This window comes from Xenopus laevis, chromosome 5S (assembly GCF_017654675.1).
Source record: "Xenopus laevis strain J_2021 chromosome 5S, Xenopus_laevis_v10.1, whole genome shotgun sequence".
NCBI lineage: Eukaryota > Metazoa > Chordata > Amphibia > Anura > Pipidae > Xenopus > Xenopus laevis.
In genome coordinates, this window is record NC_054380.1 from 24044988 (window position 1) to 24070412 (window position 25425).

The window sequence follows — 25425 nt, forward strand, 5'->3', positions numbered from 1 at the left end:
TCTGATCTAAGATAGATAGATAGATAGATAAATAGATAGATAGAGAGAGAGAGAGAGAGAGAGAGAGAGAGAGAGAGAGAGAGAGAGAGAGAGAGAGAGAGAGAGAGAGAGAGAGAGAGAGAGAGATAGATAGATAGATAGATAGATAGATAGATGATAGATTTTCTTAGAATGCTCTATGGAATGAGTCTGGAAAAGCCAATACACATGTTGGGGTTGATAAGTTATCACCTGTGAAAAAGGTCATCTTTGTCCAGGAAATGAGTGGGCGGATCTGGGGAAGTAGAATGAGTAGAACTTTATAAATAGTTATAATGTTCCTTGATAATGGTGCTTTGTATTGGACGAGGCACCATCCAATAGCCACTTTCCTCTTTATTCAGAGTGAAAGTGGATTACTCTGTTCTGAAACTTTAATTTATATGTAAAAAGTGCTGTTATTTGACTGTTATCTATCTATCTGTCTATCTGTCTATCATGTATAATGCATATAGTATCTATCTATCTATCTATCTATCTATCTATCTATCTATCTATCTATCTATCTATCTATCTATCTATCTATCTATCTATCTATCTACTGTATCTATCTATCTATCTATCTATCTATCTATCTATCTATCTATCTATCATCTACAGTATCTATCATACATCATAATTATATCATCATATATTAATTGTTTTTTCTTTAACTCAGTCTGGAAAAAACTGGGATCTATCTATCTATCTATCTATCTATCTATCTATCTATCTATCTATCTATCTATCTATCTATCTATCTATCTATCTATCTATCTACAGTATCTATCTATCTATCGTATCTATCAAATATCATAATTATATCATCATCATATATTATTGTTTTTTTTCTTCAACTCAGTCTGGAAAAAACTGGGATAGTGGGGAAAAGCTTGCTTATGGGAAAAAAATGTAATTGCAAAACACATGTAGAAGATGCCTGGCATAAACACAGAAATATTTTTTTTTTAAACCAAGTTTAACAATGCAATAACAAAGTCTTATTTTCAGACTTTCTTTCAGGTAAAATGATTGGCCTATTTTTTTTATGAAGGATCTAGACAGAAGCTAAAGCTTGATCAGCATCTTTTATTGTCAGCATCAATTCTATATTCCACCCAATGATCTAGAAAAAAGGACATTAGTTGACTTGAACTTGTGGAATTAGAATTCACCAATCAAAAAACTATTCTTGAGTTTTATTGTGAGCTTCGTTTCTTGTTCATATCTGCACCTAAAGTATGTTCTACTCGTATAGGGTTTACACCTTAGCATGTAGCTGAATAAATATACCAATGTCATTATCTCAACTCACCAGAACCCTGATGTTGCTTCACAGTAATAAGCGCAGCTGATACATTTAGTTTGTTTTCATTCATGATGCTGAAGAGTCATCATGGGACTCTCTACTGATGAGTACCTTCTACTGATGAGTACCTTTTCCGCACTTGTATATTTTGTCCTCCATTAGCTGATTGTGCCTTTTTATGTCAAAAACAAATTTACAACCTATGATATTTTTTCATTAAGTCAATTAATTTTTAGGACAATAGCTGAAGTTCTCATTGTCAAACAGTAATGCTGCTAATAGAGAGAATACAAATATATCTTTATGAAAGGGGAAATTCGAACTGTAAGATTATTTTCATTACAATTTTTTCAACTTGTACATAAATAATAAAGGCAATAACAATTTAAGTAAAAAGGATTACATACAGATGCAGCCACTTTGGTTTGTCTGTTTGACACAGAATAACTAAACACAGATATCCCATTTATCTCATTTAACACAGAAAACTGCGTCACAACATCCCATCTAATTAAGGCATTCACCATTGTTCACAATGGTGCTTTGGTATGCTAATGGAAAGGTTAAATGCATTAAATGAGTTAAGATGACTTTAGATAACGCAGTTTCTTCAATTAACCATGAGTCATGACGCATTTATATCACAAATCCAAGTGGTTTCATCTGTACACTACATACAGATCTCCACTCTATGTAAATACATATATGGGCACACTTATTAAACCTTAGTTACAATCAGAAAGGTCTTAGGCATAGACCGGAATGTCGACCTACATTTTTAATATGTAAATTAATAAAAGTTTGGACATTTCAAATCTTAAGCGTACCCAGTGTGCATCCATATTTATGGACTTTTTTCTATCTATGGCATACGTGGATAGCACCTGGGCCATTTGCAATTGAAGGTGTGCTGAATTAAGTGGGATTCTCTTTTCGATTCTCTCTGAAAAGTCGTCAGGATGAGAGAGAACCAAAACGCATTGATGTGGGGTAGATTGTAATACTCCAATAAAAGCCTTTTTCACAATACCCGTGAGTGCTCTTAACTATATCTTTATGCTATTTCCTGAAGAAGCACCAGGGACTTGATTGATTGATGGTGAGTGCCGGTCCAACAAACTGACTATATATATATATATATATATATATATATATATATATATATATATATATATATATATATATATATATATATATATATATATATATATATATATATATATATATACTGTCTGCCGTACAATATAGGTATACCATTTAATCAACTAGTATTTTGCCCTGTCGTAGACAAAAGTTACCATACCTTTCGGCTGGTGTCATCATAAATGTAAAGGTTCCCAGGAAAAGTACATTGCCATGACATCTTAAAAACCTGTTGGTAATTTTATTTTACAGCGGTTCTCTACTGTATATAACCTGATGCTCAACCGCTATCTGCTTTTGACAACTTTTATGAAAGAAATGTGACTGCCATCATGCTGGTACATTTTATTCACCATATACGTTTTGAAAAGCTCAACCTGTGAAAAAGTTAAAGAGCCGCAAAGTCTTTCATTCTCCAATGCATATTCTTCTTGAACTAGTTTTTATTAATTAAGAAAAGCAACTAGGCATGCTTATGTCTGAATTAGGGGCAGACTTACTAAGGTTCCAATGGTAAATTTGGATTCAAATTTTAGAATTGGTTTTCTGGTCAAAACTCACAATTTCGAATTTAAAGGAAAACTATACCCCCAAAATGAATACTTGAGTAACAGATATTTTATATCAAATTAAGTGGCACATTAAAGAATCTTATTAAACTGGAATATATATTTAAGTAAATATTATCCTTTTACATCTCATGTTTTAAACCACCATTTTGTGATGGTCTGTGTGCTGCCTCAGAGATCATCTGACCAGAAATACTACAACTCTAACTGTAACAGGAAGAAGTATGGAATCAAAAGACACAACTAAAATGTATGGATGTTTGTGTGCAACGTGAATCGTAGGATCCCAGGGATGGCCCTTAATTTTTAAAATGGCAATTTTCTATTTATGATTACCCAATGGCACATACTACTAGAAAGGTATATTATTATGAAAATGGTTTATTTACATGAGCTGTTTTATGCAATATATTTTTATAGAGACCTACATTGTTTGAGGGGTATAGTTTTCCTTTAAAAACACTCAAATTTGAATTCAAATGTGAAATTTATTATGGAAACAGTTCTAATTAATAATTATATAATAAAATACTTCACCACCTAAAACCTGCTGAGTTCATGTAGAAGTCAATGGCAGAGATCCATTGAACCATTTGAAGATGGTAATAGTCTTCCTGACATTAAATAAAATTTCATTTGAATTTAATTTGAATTAAAATCGGATTTCGGGTCGTTCCTATTCAATTGAATGTTAGACATTCAAGTTTTTTTTTTCACAAATAACCCCCCATTCGAGTTTCAAATCACATAACTCTAAAATTCGAACTTTGATAAATAACCCCCTTAATGACTTAAACCAATTTATTTACTTCTAATTTCTATTTACTGTACTTGAAATGAACTGGAGGATTCTACCCATTCGAGAAACCATGGTGTTGTCTGGTTTAATCGCAGGGTTATGGGTACATTATTTGAAAAACCTTTTATCCAGACAGCGCAGAATTGAGGGAAGGTCATCTTCCATACACTCCAATTTAAGCAAATAATCCTAGTTTTTAAAAATTGATTTTATTTTTATTTTTTAATAAAAAAAAAACAGTCTCTTGTACTTGTACTTAAAACAATCCTATTATTTATTTTATGTATTTATATTTAAATGGTTTTAGCAGGCATGCTACAATGTTTTGATTTTGTTTTTTGTAGATGAAACTTGCATACATGTATGTACAGTATACTTATGATATATATTCACAATTTATTGTAATGGCTAATGATTTTAGATCATTTATATTTTTGTTTTATATATGTTTTTAATTTGGTAACTTAAAAATACAGGAATTTGAGTATAGTACAATGGTACCCAAAATGTTAAATTTTAAATCAGTGGTGTGTTGTTTACTATTCTATTAACTTTTTGAACTTTTTAACTTCTCCCCATATTTTACTAAGTAAATTATCCACATGAAAGTGATTCTAACGTGACCCTGTAACATACAAGAAACGTGTTGGTATATTCCAAATCACAACTAATGCTGTGTTTTTTCCATCCCCATTGACAGCACAACCTAATGTGTTTTGTGCCACACTTTAGCCTTCTTTGAGTTCCATTGACTGCACATTTTCCATAATAATGGAATTGCACTCTATCAAGGCCAAGCACCTGTTCCAATACAACAGTTAAAGAAAATACACTGCATACATAATTAGAAGTGACTCAGCAGAGATTGAGCCACAAGAAAGTAATTTTATACAACCTGGCACTGCACCATTAAGCCCCAATAAGGATGAAGGCATGTATTATGGAATCCAATCAATCAATCCAATGTGTCTTTTTCAAATTGTCACTCCGAAAACTCAGCTTTTTCGAATTGTGCTTCAAAAACTCCACTTTTTTTTGCCATTGACTTCTTTATGATTTCAACAGGTTTTAGCTGGAGTATTTTTAGATTTCAATTTTCTGCAGCATCAGAGCATAATAAATTGCAAAAGATGTACATTTTTTTCTCTAAAAAATTTAGCTTTTTGCCCTTTAAAAACTTAACGAGAAAAATTCTTATTTCAATAGGTCCCCCAGATGTTCCTTTCTAGAATTCCATCTCCTTTGCATATGAATGAGCAGGGTATCTTCAACCAAATGTCTATCTTGTGGATCCACTTCCCTGGCTCTGCATGTGCCAATTGTAAAGCCCTGCACTGATGAGCACAGATAAAGGCCAAATTGGTCTTTAGTTGGAAATCTAAAAACATACTTTTTTGACTATCCTAAAACCCAGTGGGTGAGGTTCAGCCTCTAGGGCAGTGATCCCCAACCAGTGGCTCATGAGCAACATGTTGCTTACCAACCCCTTGGATGTTGCTTTCAATGGCATCAAAGCAGGTGCTTCTTTGAATTCCTGGCTTGGAGGCAAGTTTTGGTTAAATAAAAAATAGTGTACTGGCAAACAGAGCCTCCTGAGGCTGCCAGTTCACATATTATTGCCCTTATTTGGCACCCCCAGGAACTTTTTGTATGCTTATGTTACTCCCCAACTATCTATATCTTTTCAATTGATTGTGGCTCATGGGTAAAAAAGGTGGGGGACCCCTGCTCTAGGGCATTCCACGGAAATTTGAGAAGCAACGTTTGGCTTTCTTCCTAGAATCATTTCTGCTTTGCATATGAATGAAGAAGGCATCTCTTCAACCCAAATTTTCCCTTGTTTACATATGATGATTGTAAAAACCCAACAATGCCCTGAAGAGTATGTGAATAACATACTGCACTTGCTATGCTTTAAAATCCAAGGGGTGAAGCTCAGCCTTTAGGGTAGTCCATGAAAATTAACATTTTATGAGCAATTCTGGGCTTCCTTCCAAGATTTCAGTTGAACATAGATGAATGTTCTACATTATATAATGATGATGTAATCAGTAAATGCACAAATGTTAATTCTTAAGCTTTTATAACTAATTATTACTTAAACTCTAACATTTTAGACACTATTGTTTTTATGAAATTTGTAGTCTAATTTTAACGGTCTAATTTTCTTCATCATGACAAGGGCTGTTTGTATTAATAAACTGTATGTTGTGCGTATCAACATTATTCAAAATGGTTGCCTGAGGACAAACTCATTGCTGTTAAACAGCTATTGTCTCATTTGGGATAACTGGACCGAAGCATAATGAGATTCATTCTAATGTTTTGTGCTCAAAGATGAGCTACAATTAAAATGCAATATTTACCTGTTATTTGCAAGAAACACTGCCAAAATTAAATAATCAAGAAATTATGTATTATCATGTTAAATATGTATTTAATATTTTATAGGGGAACATTAGAACAATTAGATCAGATGGACAATTCTAGCACATATCATTTCAATCAAGGATAGATGCATTTAAAATAAAACTTATAGACACTGTTGCTTAAATCTTTCCAAAATGTAAATAAATTAACTCAGTTTACCCACTTGGATTCAATATTCTATTCTAATGTGGTAACATGATTTTCCCAAGAGAAACATGTATTCCTTTGCAGATCTGCCATTTACCAGTTTACAGTAGATATTGACCGAGCAAGGTGGCAAAACAGCATTGGTCTAGGTTCAAGGCCTGTGGCATTTAATGGCACTCTTTTAGTGTTCATTACACACTTAGGGGCAGATGTATCAAGGGTCGAATTTCGAGGGGTTAAATCCCTCGAAATTCGACTGGGGAATAGAATCGAATAGGGAATTCGGGCGAATTTACGCGCTGGTGAATAGTCGAATATTCGATCGAAGGATTTTCATTCGATCGAATGATCGATCGAATGATCGATCGAATGATCGATCGAATGATCGATCGAATGCCTTTTTATTCAATCAAAAACGTAGAAAACAAGCCTATGGGACTTTCCCCATAGGCTTTTAAAGCAATTCGGTAGGTTTACTCTGGCGAAGTAGGCAGTCGAATGACAGTACTTCTACTATCGAATGGGCGAATATTCGCAGCGTTTTTGCGCTCGATCTATTTGAATCATTCTACTCAGGCGAATTTACGCCAATTCGATAGTCGAGGGGCACAAAAAAATACTCGAAATTCGAGCTTTTTTCCCTCTATTCATTCATCCGAGCTTGGTGAATGTGCCCCTTAGCATTTTTAGTTGGAGAGATTAATGTTCATTTCAGCCCAGTTAGGACATCATTGTCGACCTAGCCAGATAAAAGGCTCTAAATATATGACAGGTTTAACTTTGAACTTTCCAAACCAGCATAAATGGACACTAAAATGGAAACAAATAATTAATTTATTAAATTATCAGGTACTTGATTCCAAACAAGCTCCTTGAACTTCTATATAATTGTGTCAAGTGCCATTGCACCTGTCCTGCCTCTTCTGCCAAAAGGTACAAAGTGCTCACATACAGTATTGATGCTGTGCAACCCTGAGCATGGCAGTAATTCCCAGGTTCCCACTGTGTTAGGTACAGCAGACTTGTAGCAAAATAAACACACATAGGGGGCATATTTAAGGTTGCTCATGCTTTTCATGACAGCCAAATTTTAAGGAAACCCTGGTTGACTTTTCTAAATCACACTGGGTTTTGAGACAAAAGACCTTGGGAATTTCAGTAAATTTTCCCGAGCAAGCTTTTGGAATGAAGAAAAGCTTCAGCACCAGAAGTTTTTCTTCATTCGAAACTTTCACAGGGTTCCCTTAAAGCTTCTGCCAAAAAGCGCAAGCAAATATTAAAAAATGCACGGAAATGTATGTAATCCCATTTCTGAAAATGATGCCTGCAACTTGCCTAGGAATTTCTGATATGCAATTGCATTCATTTTTATGCATCCGATGAAATATCAAAAATACCACACTTCCTAATAAAGTTAGGACATAAGAACTAAGCGACTACTTTATAAGAAAAAACTGATTACAAAATATATTTCACAAGCTTAAGAGTAAATATGAATTCCTAAGCCTCATTATGTATATACTTTCAAGTCAAGTCAAACCTCTGTGTACTTACAGTTATCCTTGGCGATACTCTATTTATTACAGCAAATGTAACTAGGCCTTCCATTCCTCAGTATTAAAAAGAAAATAATTATGGCATGGGATTCATTCAGTAGAATTATTCTTTCCAAAGAACTTCAATTACAGAGACAACCACTTCTAAAAGAGTATTTTTGCTTTTCTTTAATTAGGTTTTGTTCCCAGACTGTCATTTATGATATTTCTCTTGATATTTCTTTGTTAACCTTTTAACCTAGTGTTAATTACATTTTTTAGAGTAATATCATTCTGAAAATTGGGTCTGTCATAAGGCTGAATCCATGGATTTCTAACTTTACAGATCTAAACTGTTTTACAAGATTTTCTCTCTAAGGCTATTTAGCATTTATTATTATATTTCATGAATTTCCACTTAAATTGTCACTAACCTATAGTAGTGTACATACTATTTATGCTCTGTATATGTGTATTTTTATACACATTTGGTGCAGTTTAGTTTTATATCTGATGAAAACCACAAAATCTTCAGATTATTGCATGAAACCCAACGCAGATCAGGATATCTTCGTCACTTCTCCTATTGACCTACATACAACCTCGGCAGGTATGAGATGCTGTATTTTTGGGTTCAGACTTTTTCCATCCTCAAGGTATAATAAATCCCACTAAAAATTTGGATTTCATAGTAAAAAAAACTTGAATTTTTTGAGCTTTTGGAATTCAGACTTTTATAAATAACCTAAGTGTGAGAGCTATTCAACAGCGCTATTTTTCCATATACCAAGAGAACCTTTCCTTAGACATAAATAGATGGAGCTGTTCTACTGCAGCATAAGTCAACATGAAGAACACTGAACTCATACACATTAAGGCAAATAGACACATATTTTATATCCTATGAATTTAGGTGTAGAATAATTAAGCCAGTGCCAATACTGTTGCACAGTGAGGGATGCCAGTGCCAACTTGCATGGCATGATGATGTGTGTATTTAAACTCCATTTATGCCAATGCCATTGTCTGATCATAGGTCACTGTTAGCTTGTTCCTGATGAAGTGATTGCTAGCAGCATTTCATTGTGGGACTTTGTATTCTGAACTCTATATGCCTGACCTATGGACTTGATTTCTGTTTTGTTATCTTTTGTTATCTCTTCTGCCAGTAACAGTCTTGCCTGTGCCCCAGTTCCCCTCCTCAGCCCTACCTCAGCCCTACCCAGCATCTCCTAGCCTTGCCAGTAAGATCGGGCTTCAACTACAAGCTGCCACCAATTGCATAATTCTAGAGTGTTGTACCATGGCACTTATAGATCAAAACAGGTAAATTTAGAGAAGAGATACCTGATCAATATCTGGAATAGAACTGATTTTACACATATATGTCAGTCTATATAGTCAGATCTATAGCAATATTTTTTTTTTGCTTTGTGCTAGTGTGTATACATTTGGTATTTATTTTTTTTTTTTCATACAAAAAGGAACAGAAAAAAAAAGATTTGGTTTTGGTTAGTCGATAAAATGTATCAATTTTTCTACATTTACCAGCTACTCAGGGGCAGATGTATTAAAGATTGAACTGGGAAATCCAAATCCTATTTAAAAATACTTTCTTAAATGTCTGGAAAATGTTTCCAATAGTCAGAAAATACTTAGAACATTGACATTTGTAAAAAGGAGTTTGGTGCTGATGTGTTCAGCTGTTTTGAACACAATTTCATGTAGTTGTTAATGCTCAAAACAGCTAGGCAGCAAATCTGAGCACTAACACCTGTCTGAATCCTTACTCCATGATACTAATCCCATGAGAAAGTAAGAATTTGTTCCAAATCAAAAAGATAAATTGATTTAAAAAAAATAAAAGGACCACAAAAAATTGGTGTGTTTTTGTGGTGTCAATAGATACTCCACGTGGCACACGTGTCATCAGTGTCATAATTACAGAAGAAGCAGACCCCTTGCATATGGGGGGCCCCAGGTCTGTTTCCTCTGTATGGTGGATGACCCACAATTACATGAAATTGTCGGTCATGCACTGTTGGAAAACTATACTATATATATACCTGTATTACATTGTCTTGATCATTGGCATTGTCCAGTACTGTATCACCAAAATATATGGAATCAAACCATATTCCTTCCTTATTCCATTTTAGAGAAAATCAAACCTACAAAGCAGATTGGTAAAACAGCTAATCTAGAATAGTTACATTTAGGGGCAGATATATCAAGGGTAAAATTTCGAAGTATTCGAGGCTAACATTGCACTTCGGTAGCTTTAATTTGGCGAAGTATGAAGTAGAAGGTTTTTTTAAAGAGACAGTACTTCGATTATCGAATAGTGATGGGCGAATTTATTCGGCAGGCGCAAATTCGCGGCGAATATGCGCGATTCGCCGACAGCGAATAAATTCGCGAAACGCCCGCGAAAATTCGCAAATTGTTCGCCGAAGCGAAACGGAGCAAATTCGCCCATCACTATTATCGAATGGTCGAACGATTTTTACTTTGAATCAAAGTCGAATGGTCGAATATAGCCTAATCGATGCCTGAAGTAAACAAAAATTTACTTCGAAATTCGAACTTTTTGAAATTCGAACCATCACTCAAGCTTACTAAATCTGCCCCTAAATGGACTTATTGCTGGACTTCTGTGAACGTTTTTTGGGATGTCTCAGAAGGTACACATCCCTAGTGTGTTAATTCCTTCAAATGTGATGCATTCAAATTACTTAATTATATTTGTTCCTTGTTTTAAAGCTTATATCAAAGAGATACTGGTGGTCTCATGTGCTGTGTACTGTCATCTCAATATAGAATTTCAAATAAACTTACAGTCCATTTCCCTCTTTCCAAAGATTTGTCATTTCCGTTAATCATTTTAAACAATTTGAACCATTTTAAACAAATATATTTCACATAATTGAAATTGTCAAAAATAGCTAAGAAAGAATAAAAGGTTTTAAAACAACAAGGTCCCCTGTTTTGATGAAACTCATTACATATTGAGTTTTTAGAGATGCTGCATGCTTTCATTAAAAATATATTTTGTAGATTATATTAATACTGTACATGTCTATATCAGAAATAAATACTATTGCAATATGACAGGACGCTAACAAAGTGTTAGCAGCACTTTGGATGTCGTTCCTTTTCACTATGACTACTAATTATACATGATAATGCCTTTGTTTTTTGAAAAATAAGGAATATTTTAAAAAAATATTACAACATCAAAAAGGGAACAACTTTTTTTGTGTTAACCTGTTGCAGCCATGTCACTTATGCTGTTTATGCCTTACAGGCAGCAGGAGTTACTTGGTTACATTTAGTGGGTTATTAAAACCCGATTTTTTTCTCATATTTAGCAGAGACAAACTCGACCTAACTCCCATCCATTAATTTGTCTTATTTACTTTTAAGCTGAGTTGGGAAAAAAGCCTCAAATTTTTCAAAATTCAATCCAAATCTTTATTTTATTGAATAGCCATCTGAAAAACTCAAAGTTTTAGAGTTTTTGAGTGAAAACCAACAGCAAACACCCCAAATCTCTCAAAATTCATGAAGGTTAAAAACATCTTCAAATGGTTTAAGGGACAGCTGCCATTGACTTTTACATGAATTCGACAGGTTTTAGATCGAGCATTTTTGGATTTGGACTTTTTTTTCAGGTCCGGGGCATAATAAATCTTTTTTTTTCTCCAAGATTTTTGTTTTTTGTGAATCCTAAATCTAAAAAATCTATGAAAGTCATTTCTTTGCATTCAGTATAAACCGGGAAAATTATAAACAATTATCACAATTAAAAAAAAAAGGGATTGTATCTCTTCATTGTTATCAACACAGATATATCATATTAGAGCAAGACAAAGTAAAAAAAAATAAATGTTGAATAGTCACTTACTGGAATTACAGTTAATCCTGATACAGTCTAGATAGGGAAGAATAGATGAGAAATGAAAATTTATCCTTCAAGGTATTAGCTGCAGACATCCAATAAAATTACAGTCCACCCTTCCGGGGACAGACACATGCACCGTGGCCATTATCTCTCCATTAAACCGCAACTAATATGAACAAATCAGTAAGTTCAAATATATCCGTTATTATGGCCATTGCAAACAGTACTACATGGAAACAAATCCAAGGGGAAAAGAATGTCTACTAAGATGTAAGATCTAGATAGGAGGCAACATTTTCCCCATATGTGCAAGAACAGAAAAATATTGAGAAATAAACGTTTGCTCCGTCACAATGGGGGTATAGAGCACACCAATCTAGGATCTGGCATCTTTGAATGCAATGATCAACCTCAAGGGCTTCAACAGAACTATGGGGCAAACTTGTGTATCATAATACCATTATTATTTTTATTTTCTTTTGATAAAGCTGAAAAAATGGCAAAATATAATGAGCCTATTTCATCAAACCATCTATCTATTTGTCTCTAGCACTACATATCCCTTTTTTAAATGTAGAAGTAGAATAATTATAATGTTTATGTATGTATGTATGTATGGTAGTTGTACTCCCTGAACTTCTTCTGAAGCATCTGGGTCTAGTAATATGGAAATGTTTTGGCCAAGTGCTCAACTTGACACATTTGACGGAGTCTACACCTTACATAAAAGTGTCCCTCTTTGCTCTCTAGTTCACCAATGTAGATGGCCAAAAACAAAATGCTAAATATGCAATATAAATCACCAATGAGAATGCTGGTTACCAGCTTTATTTCAGTCACCTTGCTGTTATCTTACATATGGAGACTATTGTGTACATTTGGCTTCAAATAAGGCTTTTATTAAGCTGTAATAACCCAACAGGTGAGATGATGTACTAATGTTTAGTTGTTATATATAGAAATCTGTATTTAAAAATTCCATTTGCTGGAACAAGAAGATAGACCTAGATTTACCCAGATCAGGTAGGATCTCATTGGAGGATTTTGCATTTTAATTGTGTTGCATGTTTGCTGGGTAAAAGTTGTATTGAGCAATACTGCTTAAAGAATACAATCCCAATGTTGCTGTGTGCTTCAGTCCCACTTCAACCAAGCTTATTTTGCCCCCTCAAGGATCTGATGTTGGACCCAACTGTTTAAAACATGTTTTTGAAATGTATTTTATTTACTAAATTCTGTCTAAATGCAATTTTTCTCTCTCTCCATGTGTTTACACATAGAAAACAATATATACAATAAATATATAGAATAATGGGAGGCTGAGAAAGCCTTGAGTTGTTGATCTGAAACTGTGAAGCTCTGACTGGAGTAATGCATCAATGTAACTTTTAAAAAAACGTAACAAGAAAATTGTATACTTTTAATGCACCTGAGGGGTAGATACGTTCTATAACCAAGATTTTGTTTCCATATAGCAAAGTCTGTCATGTGTCGTCAACCGAATCAGAAAAGTGGTGGCAGACAGTCTGGGACCAAAACATGCACAAGAACTCTTTCCACAGAATGTGCTTTTACTATATATTGGGTCTATAACTGTTTCCCTTTGAATTTCCCTTATGGAGACACTAGAGGGAGGCAGAGTAGTATTTCTCATGAGTTTTCTCTCTTTTGCATTAGAATGGATTAATCAATGTTCTTCTTCACAATAAAATTTGCTATCATTTAGGTGCTATAAATCATTCATTTCATGATTAATTTTAATGGCAATATAATATTACTACCCATTCTCCTTTGGCTACTGCTAGTACCATTGATAACAGAAAAGGATGTGGTAATTTGAATGTGGGGGTGTGAGGATCTCTTGACATAGAACACTAACTGACATATGGAAAAAAACTATTTGTTATGTTTAACTGTTTACACTTGTGGGTCCTTAAACAGCACACAAGATATTGTTGCATTTGTATCTCTACTATAGCATTCTTTCTGAGAAAGAGATTGTGGGAATTGTAATCACCAGACTGTTTGCTAAGGGCCGCAGACCTTGGGCATTGAAGGTTTATGTTCATATCGGACACACAAAAAAATGTCAACCACAAAACTAAAGTAAATGCAAAAAAGATTTTAGTATATATAAAAATGATTAAAAAGGAGAAGTTTATGTAATATATGATGTTTGAAAGTGAAATCCAATTCAAGAATGGTAACCTCTCTTCTTCACCTTGACAACTCCTTACATACTGCGTCATTCCAAGGCTGATGGAGAGGATGCTGGGAACAGTAGCTCACAGCCATTTGAAAGATGCAATGCTCATGTCTCTAGTGAAAACCCACCTTGTGATATGAGCTAATGGATTTAAAAATTGAACATTGCACAACCATTACAAAAAAATCATAAGGTGGGTAGTTGGCCTGAAAGCTGTTAGCAAAGATCTAAAAGTGGTCAGAATATTAGCTGAACCTCCAATTTTAAATAATTCCAATTAACATCATCTAATGTCCACACCATACATTTTTCTCTTGGAAACATAGAAATTTGTTTACTATCTCAGCTTCTCTTTTTAACCATATTGTGAGTGATACATTGGTGAAGCAGAAAAAAAACAGAAAAGAAGCAAAACATAAGGACTAGACATGAGAGAATACAGGCAGAAAGAAAAACATGGGCTTGTGGACAATCATTTAGTCTACTCCGATGAATGTTACCTAGATTAACAGTTAATTTCACGCGTCCTGCATCCAGCTCCAGACGCAGAGTATCAGCAGATTCCCTGGAAGTGGTGGCCATCAATATGCCGTAAGCTCGCTGAGAGCGGAATCTCAAGGAGACATCTTCGGCTTCGGTGTGCATAACCATGGGCAGCTGGATCTTCATGAACATACTCCCATCATAGCTTAAAATTGTTGCCTCTGTAGGGGAGAAACAAGTTTTATTTACATGTACAGTAAAATGTTAATGATAAATAGTTCATAAAAGGACTTCTCTGGAATGGCAGAATTTTCTCAACTAAACTTCTCAGGAGCTCAGAAATGGCCAGACCCAATAAAATTGATAGGTCATATAAGCATTTCTTGTATAAAATATTTCAATCAGAATTACTTGAGAATTCCTGAGATAGATTCATTTAAATAAACAAAGATTAGATGTCCTACAGGAAACCCATAGGATTCCCCATTCAATATTTGATAAATCTGCCCCTTTATTAAGTCACTGGCATACGTCTATATACTGTAAAAGAAAATTAAGTCACATATTTCAGTTATAACAAAGGGACCAAATAATTAACATACATATTCATATACAGTATAAGACTGATGAGGATGAAGACAGAACCCTACCAAGCATGACTTGACCAAATGGCTTTCATTCTTGTGACATTTTCACTTGACACATAATTCGTTGCATTTTTTTTATCACTAAGCTTATTGATAAAGAACTTAAATTCTGTATTTCTGCTGAATATGGTTTAAATTCCATATCATCAAGGGAAGCAGAACATAAAACTCCAGCAATATTTCACAAACATGATCGGCAAGAAGACAGAGCATACAGCATTAATATAGAAGCAGTGTCCAAAATTGATAAAAGAAGATAGGTTGCAAAGCATACAATCCAAGCCAAAACCAAGACAGGGAAGAAAGAAGAATGCAAGTAGCACTTTTAATATCTATTTACTAGTATGGTCAGAAAATTCCTGTCAATCCAACCCCCCTCTAAAAAGACCTTAAAAGCCTCCTACTAGCGAGATGTGCCTGACAAGAGTCAATGAGCAGTAAAACATGCAAACAGAATGAGCCACAAATGGAATTGCAGATTGGAATATTTTATGTGAAGCCATTATATAATCAAGTTATTTTGACAAATGTTTTATACAGTTGCAAAAAAGCCTTTTTAGAGACATTAATTTACTAATACGCTAGCCTCCATTTAATCCTACATGAACAACTGCACATTATCAATTAAATAGAGAATATATATCTTATTACTAATAGCTGTTTTCATAAAGGTATGCGCAAAATGATTGATGCCAAAAGATTGTAAAAAAAAGTGTAAGATAAAGGAATATTTAATAAAGCTCAGCTGCTTTTTTCACTTGAAAGTTATAGTCGAAATCCATTAAAAGACCAAATAAAAAAGGAAATGAGTATATTGATTTTTTTTTCTTATGTTTGTCTAACACTGTCATTTACATCATTAGTTGCATGTCCTGGTGTAAGCCACACAAATCAGTAGGGTACATTCATCTACCATTTGATTGACTTGTGAATGGAATTCTTCTTCTCTGCATACAGCCTTGGACACTGGAGTGGAGGCTGGAAATGAAAGCATACTGGGCCTAGCATGTAATGGAAGGGTACATAAAAAAAGTTTAACTTTTAGACCTTTTAGGTTGTTCTTTTGAACTATACTTGCTGGTATAATAAGATTGGCATAAGGGTCAAATACATATGTTGGAACACTGGATATTGTTGGGGCCATGACTAATTTAGTAATGCTTTCAAATATCTGCAACCTTATGATAAAGTAAAGCATCCCTCACCAAAGGACTGACCACCAAATCGGGCTTGCACCACAAATGCTGACAGCTACTGTAAATTATTTAAATTAAAATTCTGCTGAGACAGACACTTTGAGGGCAGGATAAATGTCCATGGCCCCCAGCACCAGTAAAATAAAAAATGCATGGGATACCTTATATTATTCTGCAGTTGTTGTTACATTGGGGCTTTCAGATCTGCACTCCAGCTGTTTTTGAACTTTAGGAAGATCTAGACCATTGATCCCCAACCAGTGCCCCTAGTGAAAAACATGGTGCTCACCAACCCCTTGGATGTTGCACCCAGTGGCCTCTAAGCAGATGCTTATTTTTTAATTCCTGGCTTGGAGGCAAGTTTTGGTTGTATAAAAACCAGGTGTACTGTCAAACAGAGCCTCCTGTAGGCTGCCAGTTCATATAGGGGCTACACAATGGCACTTATTTTGTACCACCCAGGAACATTTTTCATGCTTGTGTTGCTCTCCAGCTCTTTTTACATTTGAATGTTTCTCACGGGTAAAAAGGTATGGCAATCCCTGATCTAGAAGAAAAAATATCTATTCTCCGGCAATCTCACTCTAAAGCTGAGGCTCTGGTTCTGTTCTCACCCTACAGGGAGGCCAGCTCCACAGCTTGGGGGCTAATGATGAACTAAATATTTTTACTTTTTCTGAGCAAAGGACTTTGTCTGAACAATTTTTCTTGGACTTAATGAAAAAATTATGCCAAAAAAGATCACCTTCAAGCAGCTCTTTAAAAAGATGTGGCATAAAATATGCAGTAAAGGATCCTGCACTGCTAAATGCAAATTGTTGTTTATGATATATTATTATTTGTTCTAGTTATGATTTTTTATTCCATAACTCCATATTGCTTTTACTATTGCAGTAGAGTCCTGCATTTAGTCGGGTACCTGCAGAATACCGGGAAGAGTTGAGGTTTCGTCAGAAAATCCTGATTCCTTTGAACATGTGGGTAGTCCGCAGGTAACCCACCTGGGTACTCGGCTAAGGTGCGGGACCAGGTCCTCCCACCCTCCCTAGTATTGAAGGGAAATTATTAGTCCCTTTCCTGCCAAATAGGCACTGACATAAGTGACATAACTTCCGCTATGTGGTGATGTCACATCCGGTCTATGGTGACGTCACTTCTAGTCTAGAGTCAGAAGGTAATTTTGACTGTGTAGAGTCCGGGTTGTGTAGCGGCTCTGGTAGGGGGATGTTTAGGGTGGTGGGTGTGGGTTAGCGGTCACAGGGTACAGGTCAGGCACGGGTCCTTATAGCAGCAAATATGGGTAACTATTTGGGTTTCTCCAACCTTTTGCCACTGCACATCATAACCCCTCCACCCACTGCATGCAGAAAGGTAGTGGCTGGACAGTTAATGAGTGCAGGGAGCGTGCAGCCCATCTAGATTTTTTCTGATATCCTAGTGGGCCAGTCTTACTGTAATTGCTCTAATTGCTGTCTGTCTACAGCCAGACTGTATTAATATAGTTCCCTGTGTGTAGCAGCTTTGGTACGACAGCCCACATTAATGTACATTAGAACACGCAACCTTTTTTTTGTAGATTTCAGTGCATGACAGTTTCACTCTACAAATGCAAGCAGTTGACCTCATTTTTAAGTACAATAATTTCTCCTCATTTTTATGTTGCACTGCATTAAATAGTGATCATGCAATATATGAATTGTGTGTCCAAGGGATTGTTTCAATGCCATTCTACATAACCTAAAACTTAAGAAATGTAACTCATATATGTTATACATGCAACAGTTTTTGCCTAAAGATAGTTTCATACTGTGACCAACAATAAAGTGTAAGACAAATTATATTGATGTGACATCTGTCATTCCATCTGTGCTCTTCATAAAAAATCCCAACCAGTCCTGAGATTATGTTGAGGTTTTGTGTTCCTTGTGTAATCAGGAAAAGATCATAAAGCCCAAATAAATCATGTTTTCTTTATAAAATAAGAGCTAAAACAGTGCAAGTACATATTGTTACTCCTATGACATATTTTTGTGTTCTAATTCATGTTAAGCCGGATTTACAAAAGAACAACAAACTTATTGATCAGACATCTGCCAGGAGATTTTCTATTAAATGGAATGAAGAACAATTTTCCAAACCAGGTTAGTGCCTAAGGGCAAAGGGGTTGTTTCTGCTATTGACAAAAGGTGTGTACCAATGGGGATCAGTAGCGGTTAGATGGTTGGTGAATGATTGGATTAGTTGATACAGTGACTGGAAGCCAAGTATGGTTAACTTGAATAGTTGAAGATGCATCATTATTGGGTCTTGGCCATCTGATGAATCTACCCAAAGCGGATTGTGACAGCATGCCATTCACCATTAGAATTATATTCCCAATGTTCATAAGGAGGCTGACTAGTAATAAATACCACCATTAAGCACTCAATGTCTGTAAATTATTTAAATTCCTGTGGCAATACCCTCTCTGCTTGTTTCCTCCTTTTTGTCTATTCATTTGTGATTTCTTTTTGTTACTTTTGATCTTTCTGGAAACTTTTGAAACATTTAACAAAAGTCATTTGTGACCACAAGTGCAGTGTGTAAAGTACAATTTCAGATACAAATTGTCAAACCCATAATGGTGCATTTCCCAATGCACTTTTATGTTGTCTGTATCGTAATTGGACCCAAAGCATCAATTGTGAATGTTGATGCAAATAATCTGCAAGATCAAAAAACATCTATAACTATCTAAAACATTGTTAGCATCTGATTACTGGGCACAGGTTTGGGGTACATATTAATGCACAGAGGGCACAGTGGTGCACCTAGAGGTCTAGAGGTTGATGTAGCAGAAGTTTGGACACAAGTACTTTGTGTCAATATGAGCTCACCCTCAATGGGACGGGTGTTCTTAATGACCTCATATCTAAACATGTTTTTGTACATTAATATTGCTGATAAAGTACAACATGAAAACAATATTTTTAACACATGTTCCTTTTCAATCACTTTATGATGGACAATTAGCATACTTTGGAGACCAAATGGTATAGCAAAGTACAGCAAGCATCCAAGCTAAGGCCATCTTGGAGAAATGCCAAGAAATGGAATGAGAATCAATCAGTACAAAATATTCCAATGTTCAGTCCAATCTATAACAAAAACGTCAATCTATTTCTAGATGAATCTTTGTAGAAAACAGTTCAATCAGTGGCACAGAGCCTGCAGAGCCATATCCTAAGCTGCATTTAAAAGTGGACCAAAAATGAAGCCTAGAAAATCAGTTTGTCTTTCTTAATAATATTTAATGTTATTATAACCTGTAGATGCCTTTTTGATCATTGGTTCTATAACTAGATATTGCATGAGTTAAAATTAAGAAATCCTCTCTCAAAGGCAATTACTCATGAAAGGCTCCAATCTAGAAACCTAATGCCAGATATCGTATAGTGAACTGGCTTTGAACTTCATTGTGCAGCACAACAAATTCCACATTTAAAATATTTAAAAGAAATTTAAAAAAAGGAAAGGGAAAAGACAGAAAATCTTATGAAATAGGGGTTTCTAGAGAAGCTTTTGTATGGAGGCTGAATATGCAGAATATACTTGACTAGATAGCTGAACAGTCTGGTTTGATTGATGTGCTTTTCTATTTTGCATCAGAAGCAATTCCAAGATTTTGCATGCCTTAATCATATGTCACATTCTATATTGCAGAAAGAAGGAAGACTGAGCTTCATCATGTCTTTAGGTCTAATTGCATCTCTCAGGGTAATAGGGATAAGGCATAAAATGACATTTATTCTAATAATTTCCTATCTCTCCTTGTTGATCTTCTGTCTATCATTGCTCCTCCTACTTCTTCACAGTGACTTATCTAAAGTGCCCATCTCCCCTTCCACTGCAATGAAATAGCTTATGATCAATACTGTAAACCAAAACTGGTACAGGTATGGGACATGTAATCCAGAATGCTCAGGACCTGGGGTTTTCTAGATAACAAATCTTTCTGTAATTAGGATCTTCATAGCTTAAGTCTACTAGAAAATCATGTAAACATTTAATAAACCCAATAGGCTGGTATTGCCGTCAATAAGGATTAATTATATCTTAGTCGGGATCAAGTCTAAACTGCTGTTTTATTATTACACAGAAAAAGGAAATACTTTTTAAAATATTGGATTATTTTATTATAATGGAGTCTATGGGAAATAACCTTTCTATAATTCAGAGCTTTCTGGATAGTGGGTTTCCGGATAATGGATCCCATACCTGTATTAAATAATTCACTATGATCATTACAAGTATGGCATCAGTGAAGTGATGTAACAAAAATATGTAATGCTACTTTCTGCAGACAACCAAATTCCTAAATGCTATTTTGGTAGCAATGCCTTCAAGCAGGTAAGGACTGGATGTTGATGAAATACTGTCCATCACTCTAACCTGTCCTGTATGTATAGCAAAAGGCTCTTTCCATATTTCCATATTTTGTGATACTCTATGAAGAAGATTGTTAGCTTGTGAGGTTTGTGTGTAGAGGAGTGGGGGGACAGCTTAAGTCAAGGATACTCCTGAAGATGTAAAATTAGTTCAAACTTGAATGAAATGGTGACCAACAGTTTACATAAGGATTCAGATTGACTGAACAGCCAGGCACGATCTGACCTTCCCTTAAACACCTATACTAAATGAACTATAAAATGCAATGACCACAATTCTTTTTGGATGAAAAGACCACCACTGATTTTGTTTAAACAAAACAATATAACACAACCAAATTAACATAAATGAAAATTCATGATTATTAAACATTTAGCATACTGTACAATGTATAATCTAGAATGCATACAATTTAAGTCACTAGCCAACTAACTTGGGTCTACTGCCCATAATGATTCCTTGATGTATTCTTCCATCTACTATCACAGCCCAAACACCATGTAATACGCAACTGCTGCAAATGTCAAACCAACTACTCACTAATACTTTCTTGATAAATGTATACGTCTTTGATAATTTCTTGATAAATGCCTAAATGTCTAGCCACCACTTCACAAGAAGGAGAATTTACATTAGTGATTGCCATACCCCAGACATCCCTGATCTAAACAACAGGGCTCATTTACAAACAAACCAGTTCTATGTAAAAAATGCTACATTCAGACACAAATCACCATTTTTCTTTCTAAAAAGTGCATTTTTTGTTTCCAGCATTCTAGCATTATATTGGATGCCTTCAAAGTACAATTCACTGACATCATTGGACACATATGATACAAGTAACTTTGTGGATAGTGTCAATAAACATTCATACCATATTTTGACTCTTCACCCAATTATGGCCTCTTTTGCACTCCCAGTACCTGACTCATGACCCAACACCCATTTTTCTAGTTTTATTTACAGTTTTGCAACATTAACAATGACCAGTTATGGGATTTATTACATGGCTATTGGGTTTCCAGATAAGACAATACCTGGTAGAACTTGTACTATGGGCATAATTGGAAATTGTTCTAATATTAAAGTCTTCACTATTTAAAAAGATCATATTTTGACTTTTTTTGTTATTTCTGAACATTTTGGAAAATTTCAAGTAATGTGGTTAAATAATATTAGTTTGATGTGATTCTCATTTACAAAGTCACTTAATATTATCATGGAAGGAAGTTCAGAAGTCATGAGGTCCCCATACCTTCTCCTTGCTACTAGAAGATTGCAAAGACAGTTTCAGCACAAGCTAAAACTACAGAAGATGGATTTTAAAACTAAACATACAATACCTTCAGGGCTGAACAAAATGACAGATTTGTAGAGCTCTTTATACCATTAACTTTAACATATTTTTAATACTTTTAATATGTGCTGATGTGCATAATTTAAGGGTATTATACATTTATTAAATACAAGAATATCAAGGTTTTTACTGTGGATTAATATATCATGTCATATACTTTTTTAATGTTATGCCTTGTAGGGAAATAGCTTAAAGATGGTGGAATAAATCTATTGGAACAGACAAGTCACATAGAGGAGTGAATGTGCAGCAATTGATTCACAAGTGCAGAAAAACCCCAATGAAATTCAGTATTTTCTTAAAGTATGACCTTCATAAATCTCATGCTGGCATTACCTGCTCTTTCAGTATTGAGCCTACTGGGAACTGATTTAGGAGGAAAACATCAAACTTTTAATAAAAAACTGGTCTAAATGGAGAATCATCTAACCCTTCCCTCACCACCCCAGCATCTAGGGCTTTCTATTCCTATTTATTCTGTGGAAGCAAAGTGAATATAGTGACACTTATTCTAGACTAATTCCATGGTTTTGGATTATAATAATTCAGCACATATTCATATAACACTTTGGGAAGGTGTGACATCTCATGGTGCTAGGGTATGATATTTATATTTCTTATTATATACTTAAACAGTGTGCTATAACATGTTGAAAATCCTTTTTAGTTGAATTGTGGTTTTGCATGCTATTGTTAATATGCTTATGCTCAGCATTTTTCACTTCATGCCCCTGAAAAAGCCGATGTGTTGGTGAAACGCGTTGGGTGGAATAGGTTGATGGTGGGTGATTAGCTTCCACTCACTCCCTACGTAGATAGGTAGAAGTTACTGGGGAATGACTGGAAGGGAGGGAAAGGGTGGCGCTGGCCATGAACTTTAGCTGTTGAGCTTTGGTGGGAACTTACTCACCTTGATAATACTGTCGCCACTCACCTATTACTATAGTGATAATAGGGGGGGGGTGTATTTCCCACTAGTTCTCCCGGCACAGAAGTGTGGCAGCACAGTGGGAAAACGTATAGAAGGGTTGACTAGGCTATACACACACCTCTGGTTTATCGAAGTAACTTCAAAGCAGCAATCAAGATTTGATCCAGCTGCAAATATTTACTCACACCCCCAATCCACTCTATTTACTTTTAATATTTGTTATTTTATGGACATTGTCCAGCACTACTTACTATATATGACAGTAGTAAGTCTGGTCTATTAGGCAGTATGTTTTTAGCTACTTATTAATAAAAGCTACGTTTTATCCTACTGACTATGTCATCATCTGAACTGGTGTACAGTGGGGATGTAGACGCATGAATGCATCCTACTCTGAAAAACTTTGTTCATATTTATTATTTGTGCATTTTCACTTCCACATTAGGCTTTCCTTGAATACTGTTTGAATTAATCTTGGTATTTTGATTTAAAACTCAAAATAATAAGACACTGTAAATTGCATATCTAAGACCTTATTTGTAGGTGTGAAAGAAAGCCATTATTTTCAATGGAGTTGTTTACACAGCTAGTTGACTCTACTGCAGTCTCATAATTTGTAACCAATTGGGTTCTGCTGTGACCGTGCTCATCTTTCAAGAAAATTGCATTGAACTTTGAGGGATGAAATTAAATGATGAAATTGGATTGAACTTTGAGGGACATTTGACATGATGAACTGTAGAATGAAGATGAGCAAATAAAAACTGGACTATTATTATTGAACATTCTTCCCACATATCTATAAGGATAAACACTCTGTTGAACAATAGCTTTTAACGCTGAAGAAAAATATCTCGTTTCGCATGTGCGTTTTATAAAAATGCATTAGAAACATGTTGTTTCAAAGGATTTACTAGAGGTAAATAAGTAATTACTGAAAAGAATGGAAATGGCAGAAGTCTGCAACAACCAAAGATTCCTTAAATCTCTCCTTCTAGTCCTTATATGCACTCCTTGCAGATAATTTCCAAGCTGGAATTGAACTCAGAGACCCAGTGCTACAAGACGAAAATGCTACCCACTGAGCTGTTCATCTCAATTTCCACACGTATATTATCCCCCAACATTTTTATACTGAAAACCAAGATTCAAATTTCTTTTTAGCTATCCAATCAAAACAAATGGTATCAAATCCTAAATGTAATGGTATTGGCAGATCCTAGAATTGTTAGAAGTTTCTTTCACCAGCGAGCCTACAGATGACTGCAACTATAAATATATACAAAAGTTCCATTGTACCCTGTCACCTGGGCTGAGAAATGAATTACCCATGTTCTTTTTTTTGCAGATATGCCTGCAGGCTAGAGCTATGAATACAAAATAGTTCTTTAGATATTTTATTGTGAACTTCAATCTGTAACTTGCAAATGTTATATTACATATATTTCTAAAGAATCACTTTACATTGCAGTATGTGCCTTTTCCTGTCTCTTCAATGTCATCCAGTGTGTAGGGAAGTGTATCCTAACAAAGCAATTGTGCTGGGAAATACAGAACTTCCTTATTCCTCACAGGGGGTGTACATACTGTATTCTGATGCAATAGTCGTTGGAATTTTCTGCAGTTAAATTCATCTTTCATAGACATCGCTGAATGACCGTGCAATGTATTAAGATATTTTACAGCCATCTTAGGTAGGACAGGGTTGCATCGAATGGGTAAGGGTGGGTATGGGAGTATGTATGTGAAACCTTATTCAGTGCATGTCCTTCAAGAAACAAGAAACCCCCCCCCCTTCCTCAGCCACTCTCTTACCTATGGCGGGGAAAGGGAGGGCATGTTGGCACAGGGCGGAAAGTGGGTAGAACATTATTCAAGGGTACAAGACATGAACTAATATTGGAGTCAACTTTGGAGTTAACAGTTATTTGCTCCTTAGATATTCCAAGAACAATAGTAAGTAGACAAATACATACATTTTCCTACAAATGTTGGACTGCAAATGGGGCTTTAATCCAAAATGTCTCAAAACCACCTTCTTAATGTAAAGTATTCTAGTGTTAACTATTCTAGTCATTGTCTGCAAACTACATAAATAAAAAAATAAGAATGACTAGATTTGAAGGCCTCATGTTGATCAATTCAAACTGGAATCCATGCAGATGAATTAGCCCCCCATCCCATAAAATATGGTCCAAATAAAGTTGATCACTCTAAGATATCTCAACTAACCCCCCTGCACAAGGCAAGCTAAGGCGTTCCTTGTCATTACTGACATATTTTATATTGCCCTGGATAACCCGGACTAGCCCTGGATAACCCG

At 35.2% G+C, this 25425-nt stretch overlaps 1 protein-coding gene across 29 annotated transcripts in view; it reads right to left on the reverse strand.

Annotated features, from left to right (window-relative positions):
* LOC108717747 (neurexin-1) overlaps positions 1 to 25425 on the reverse strand; it is an 830073-nt gene that overhangs the window by 434130 nt on the left and 370518 nt on the right. For 21 of the 29 annotated variants that reach the window (XM_041564308.1, XM_041564312.1, XM_041564292.1 and 18 more), the window contains 2 exons: positions 14561 to 14764; positions 11858 to 11884 (listed from right to left, as the gene is read on the reverse strand). In XM_041564308.1, the coding sequence (XP_041420242.1) occupies positions 11858 to 11884; positions 14561 to 14764 (231 nt within the window). The remainder of the gene's footprint in view (positions 1 to 11857; positions 11885 to 14560; positions 14765 to 25425) is intronic. The other 8 variants (XM_041564317.1, XM_041564316.1, XM_041564314.1 and 5 more) reach the window with 1 other exon arrangement.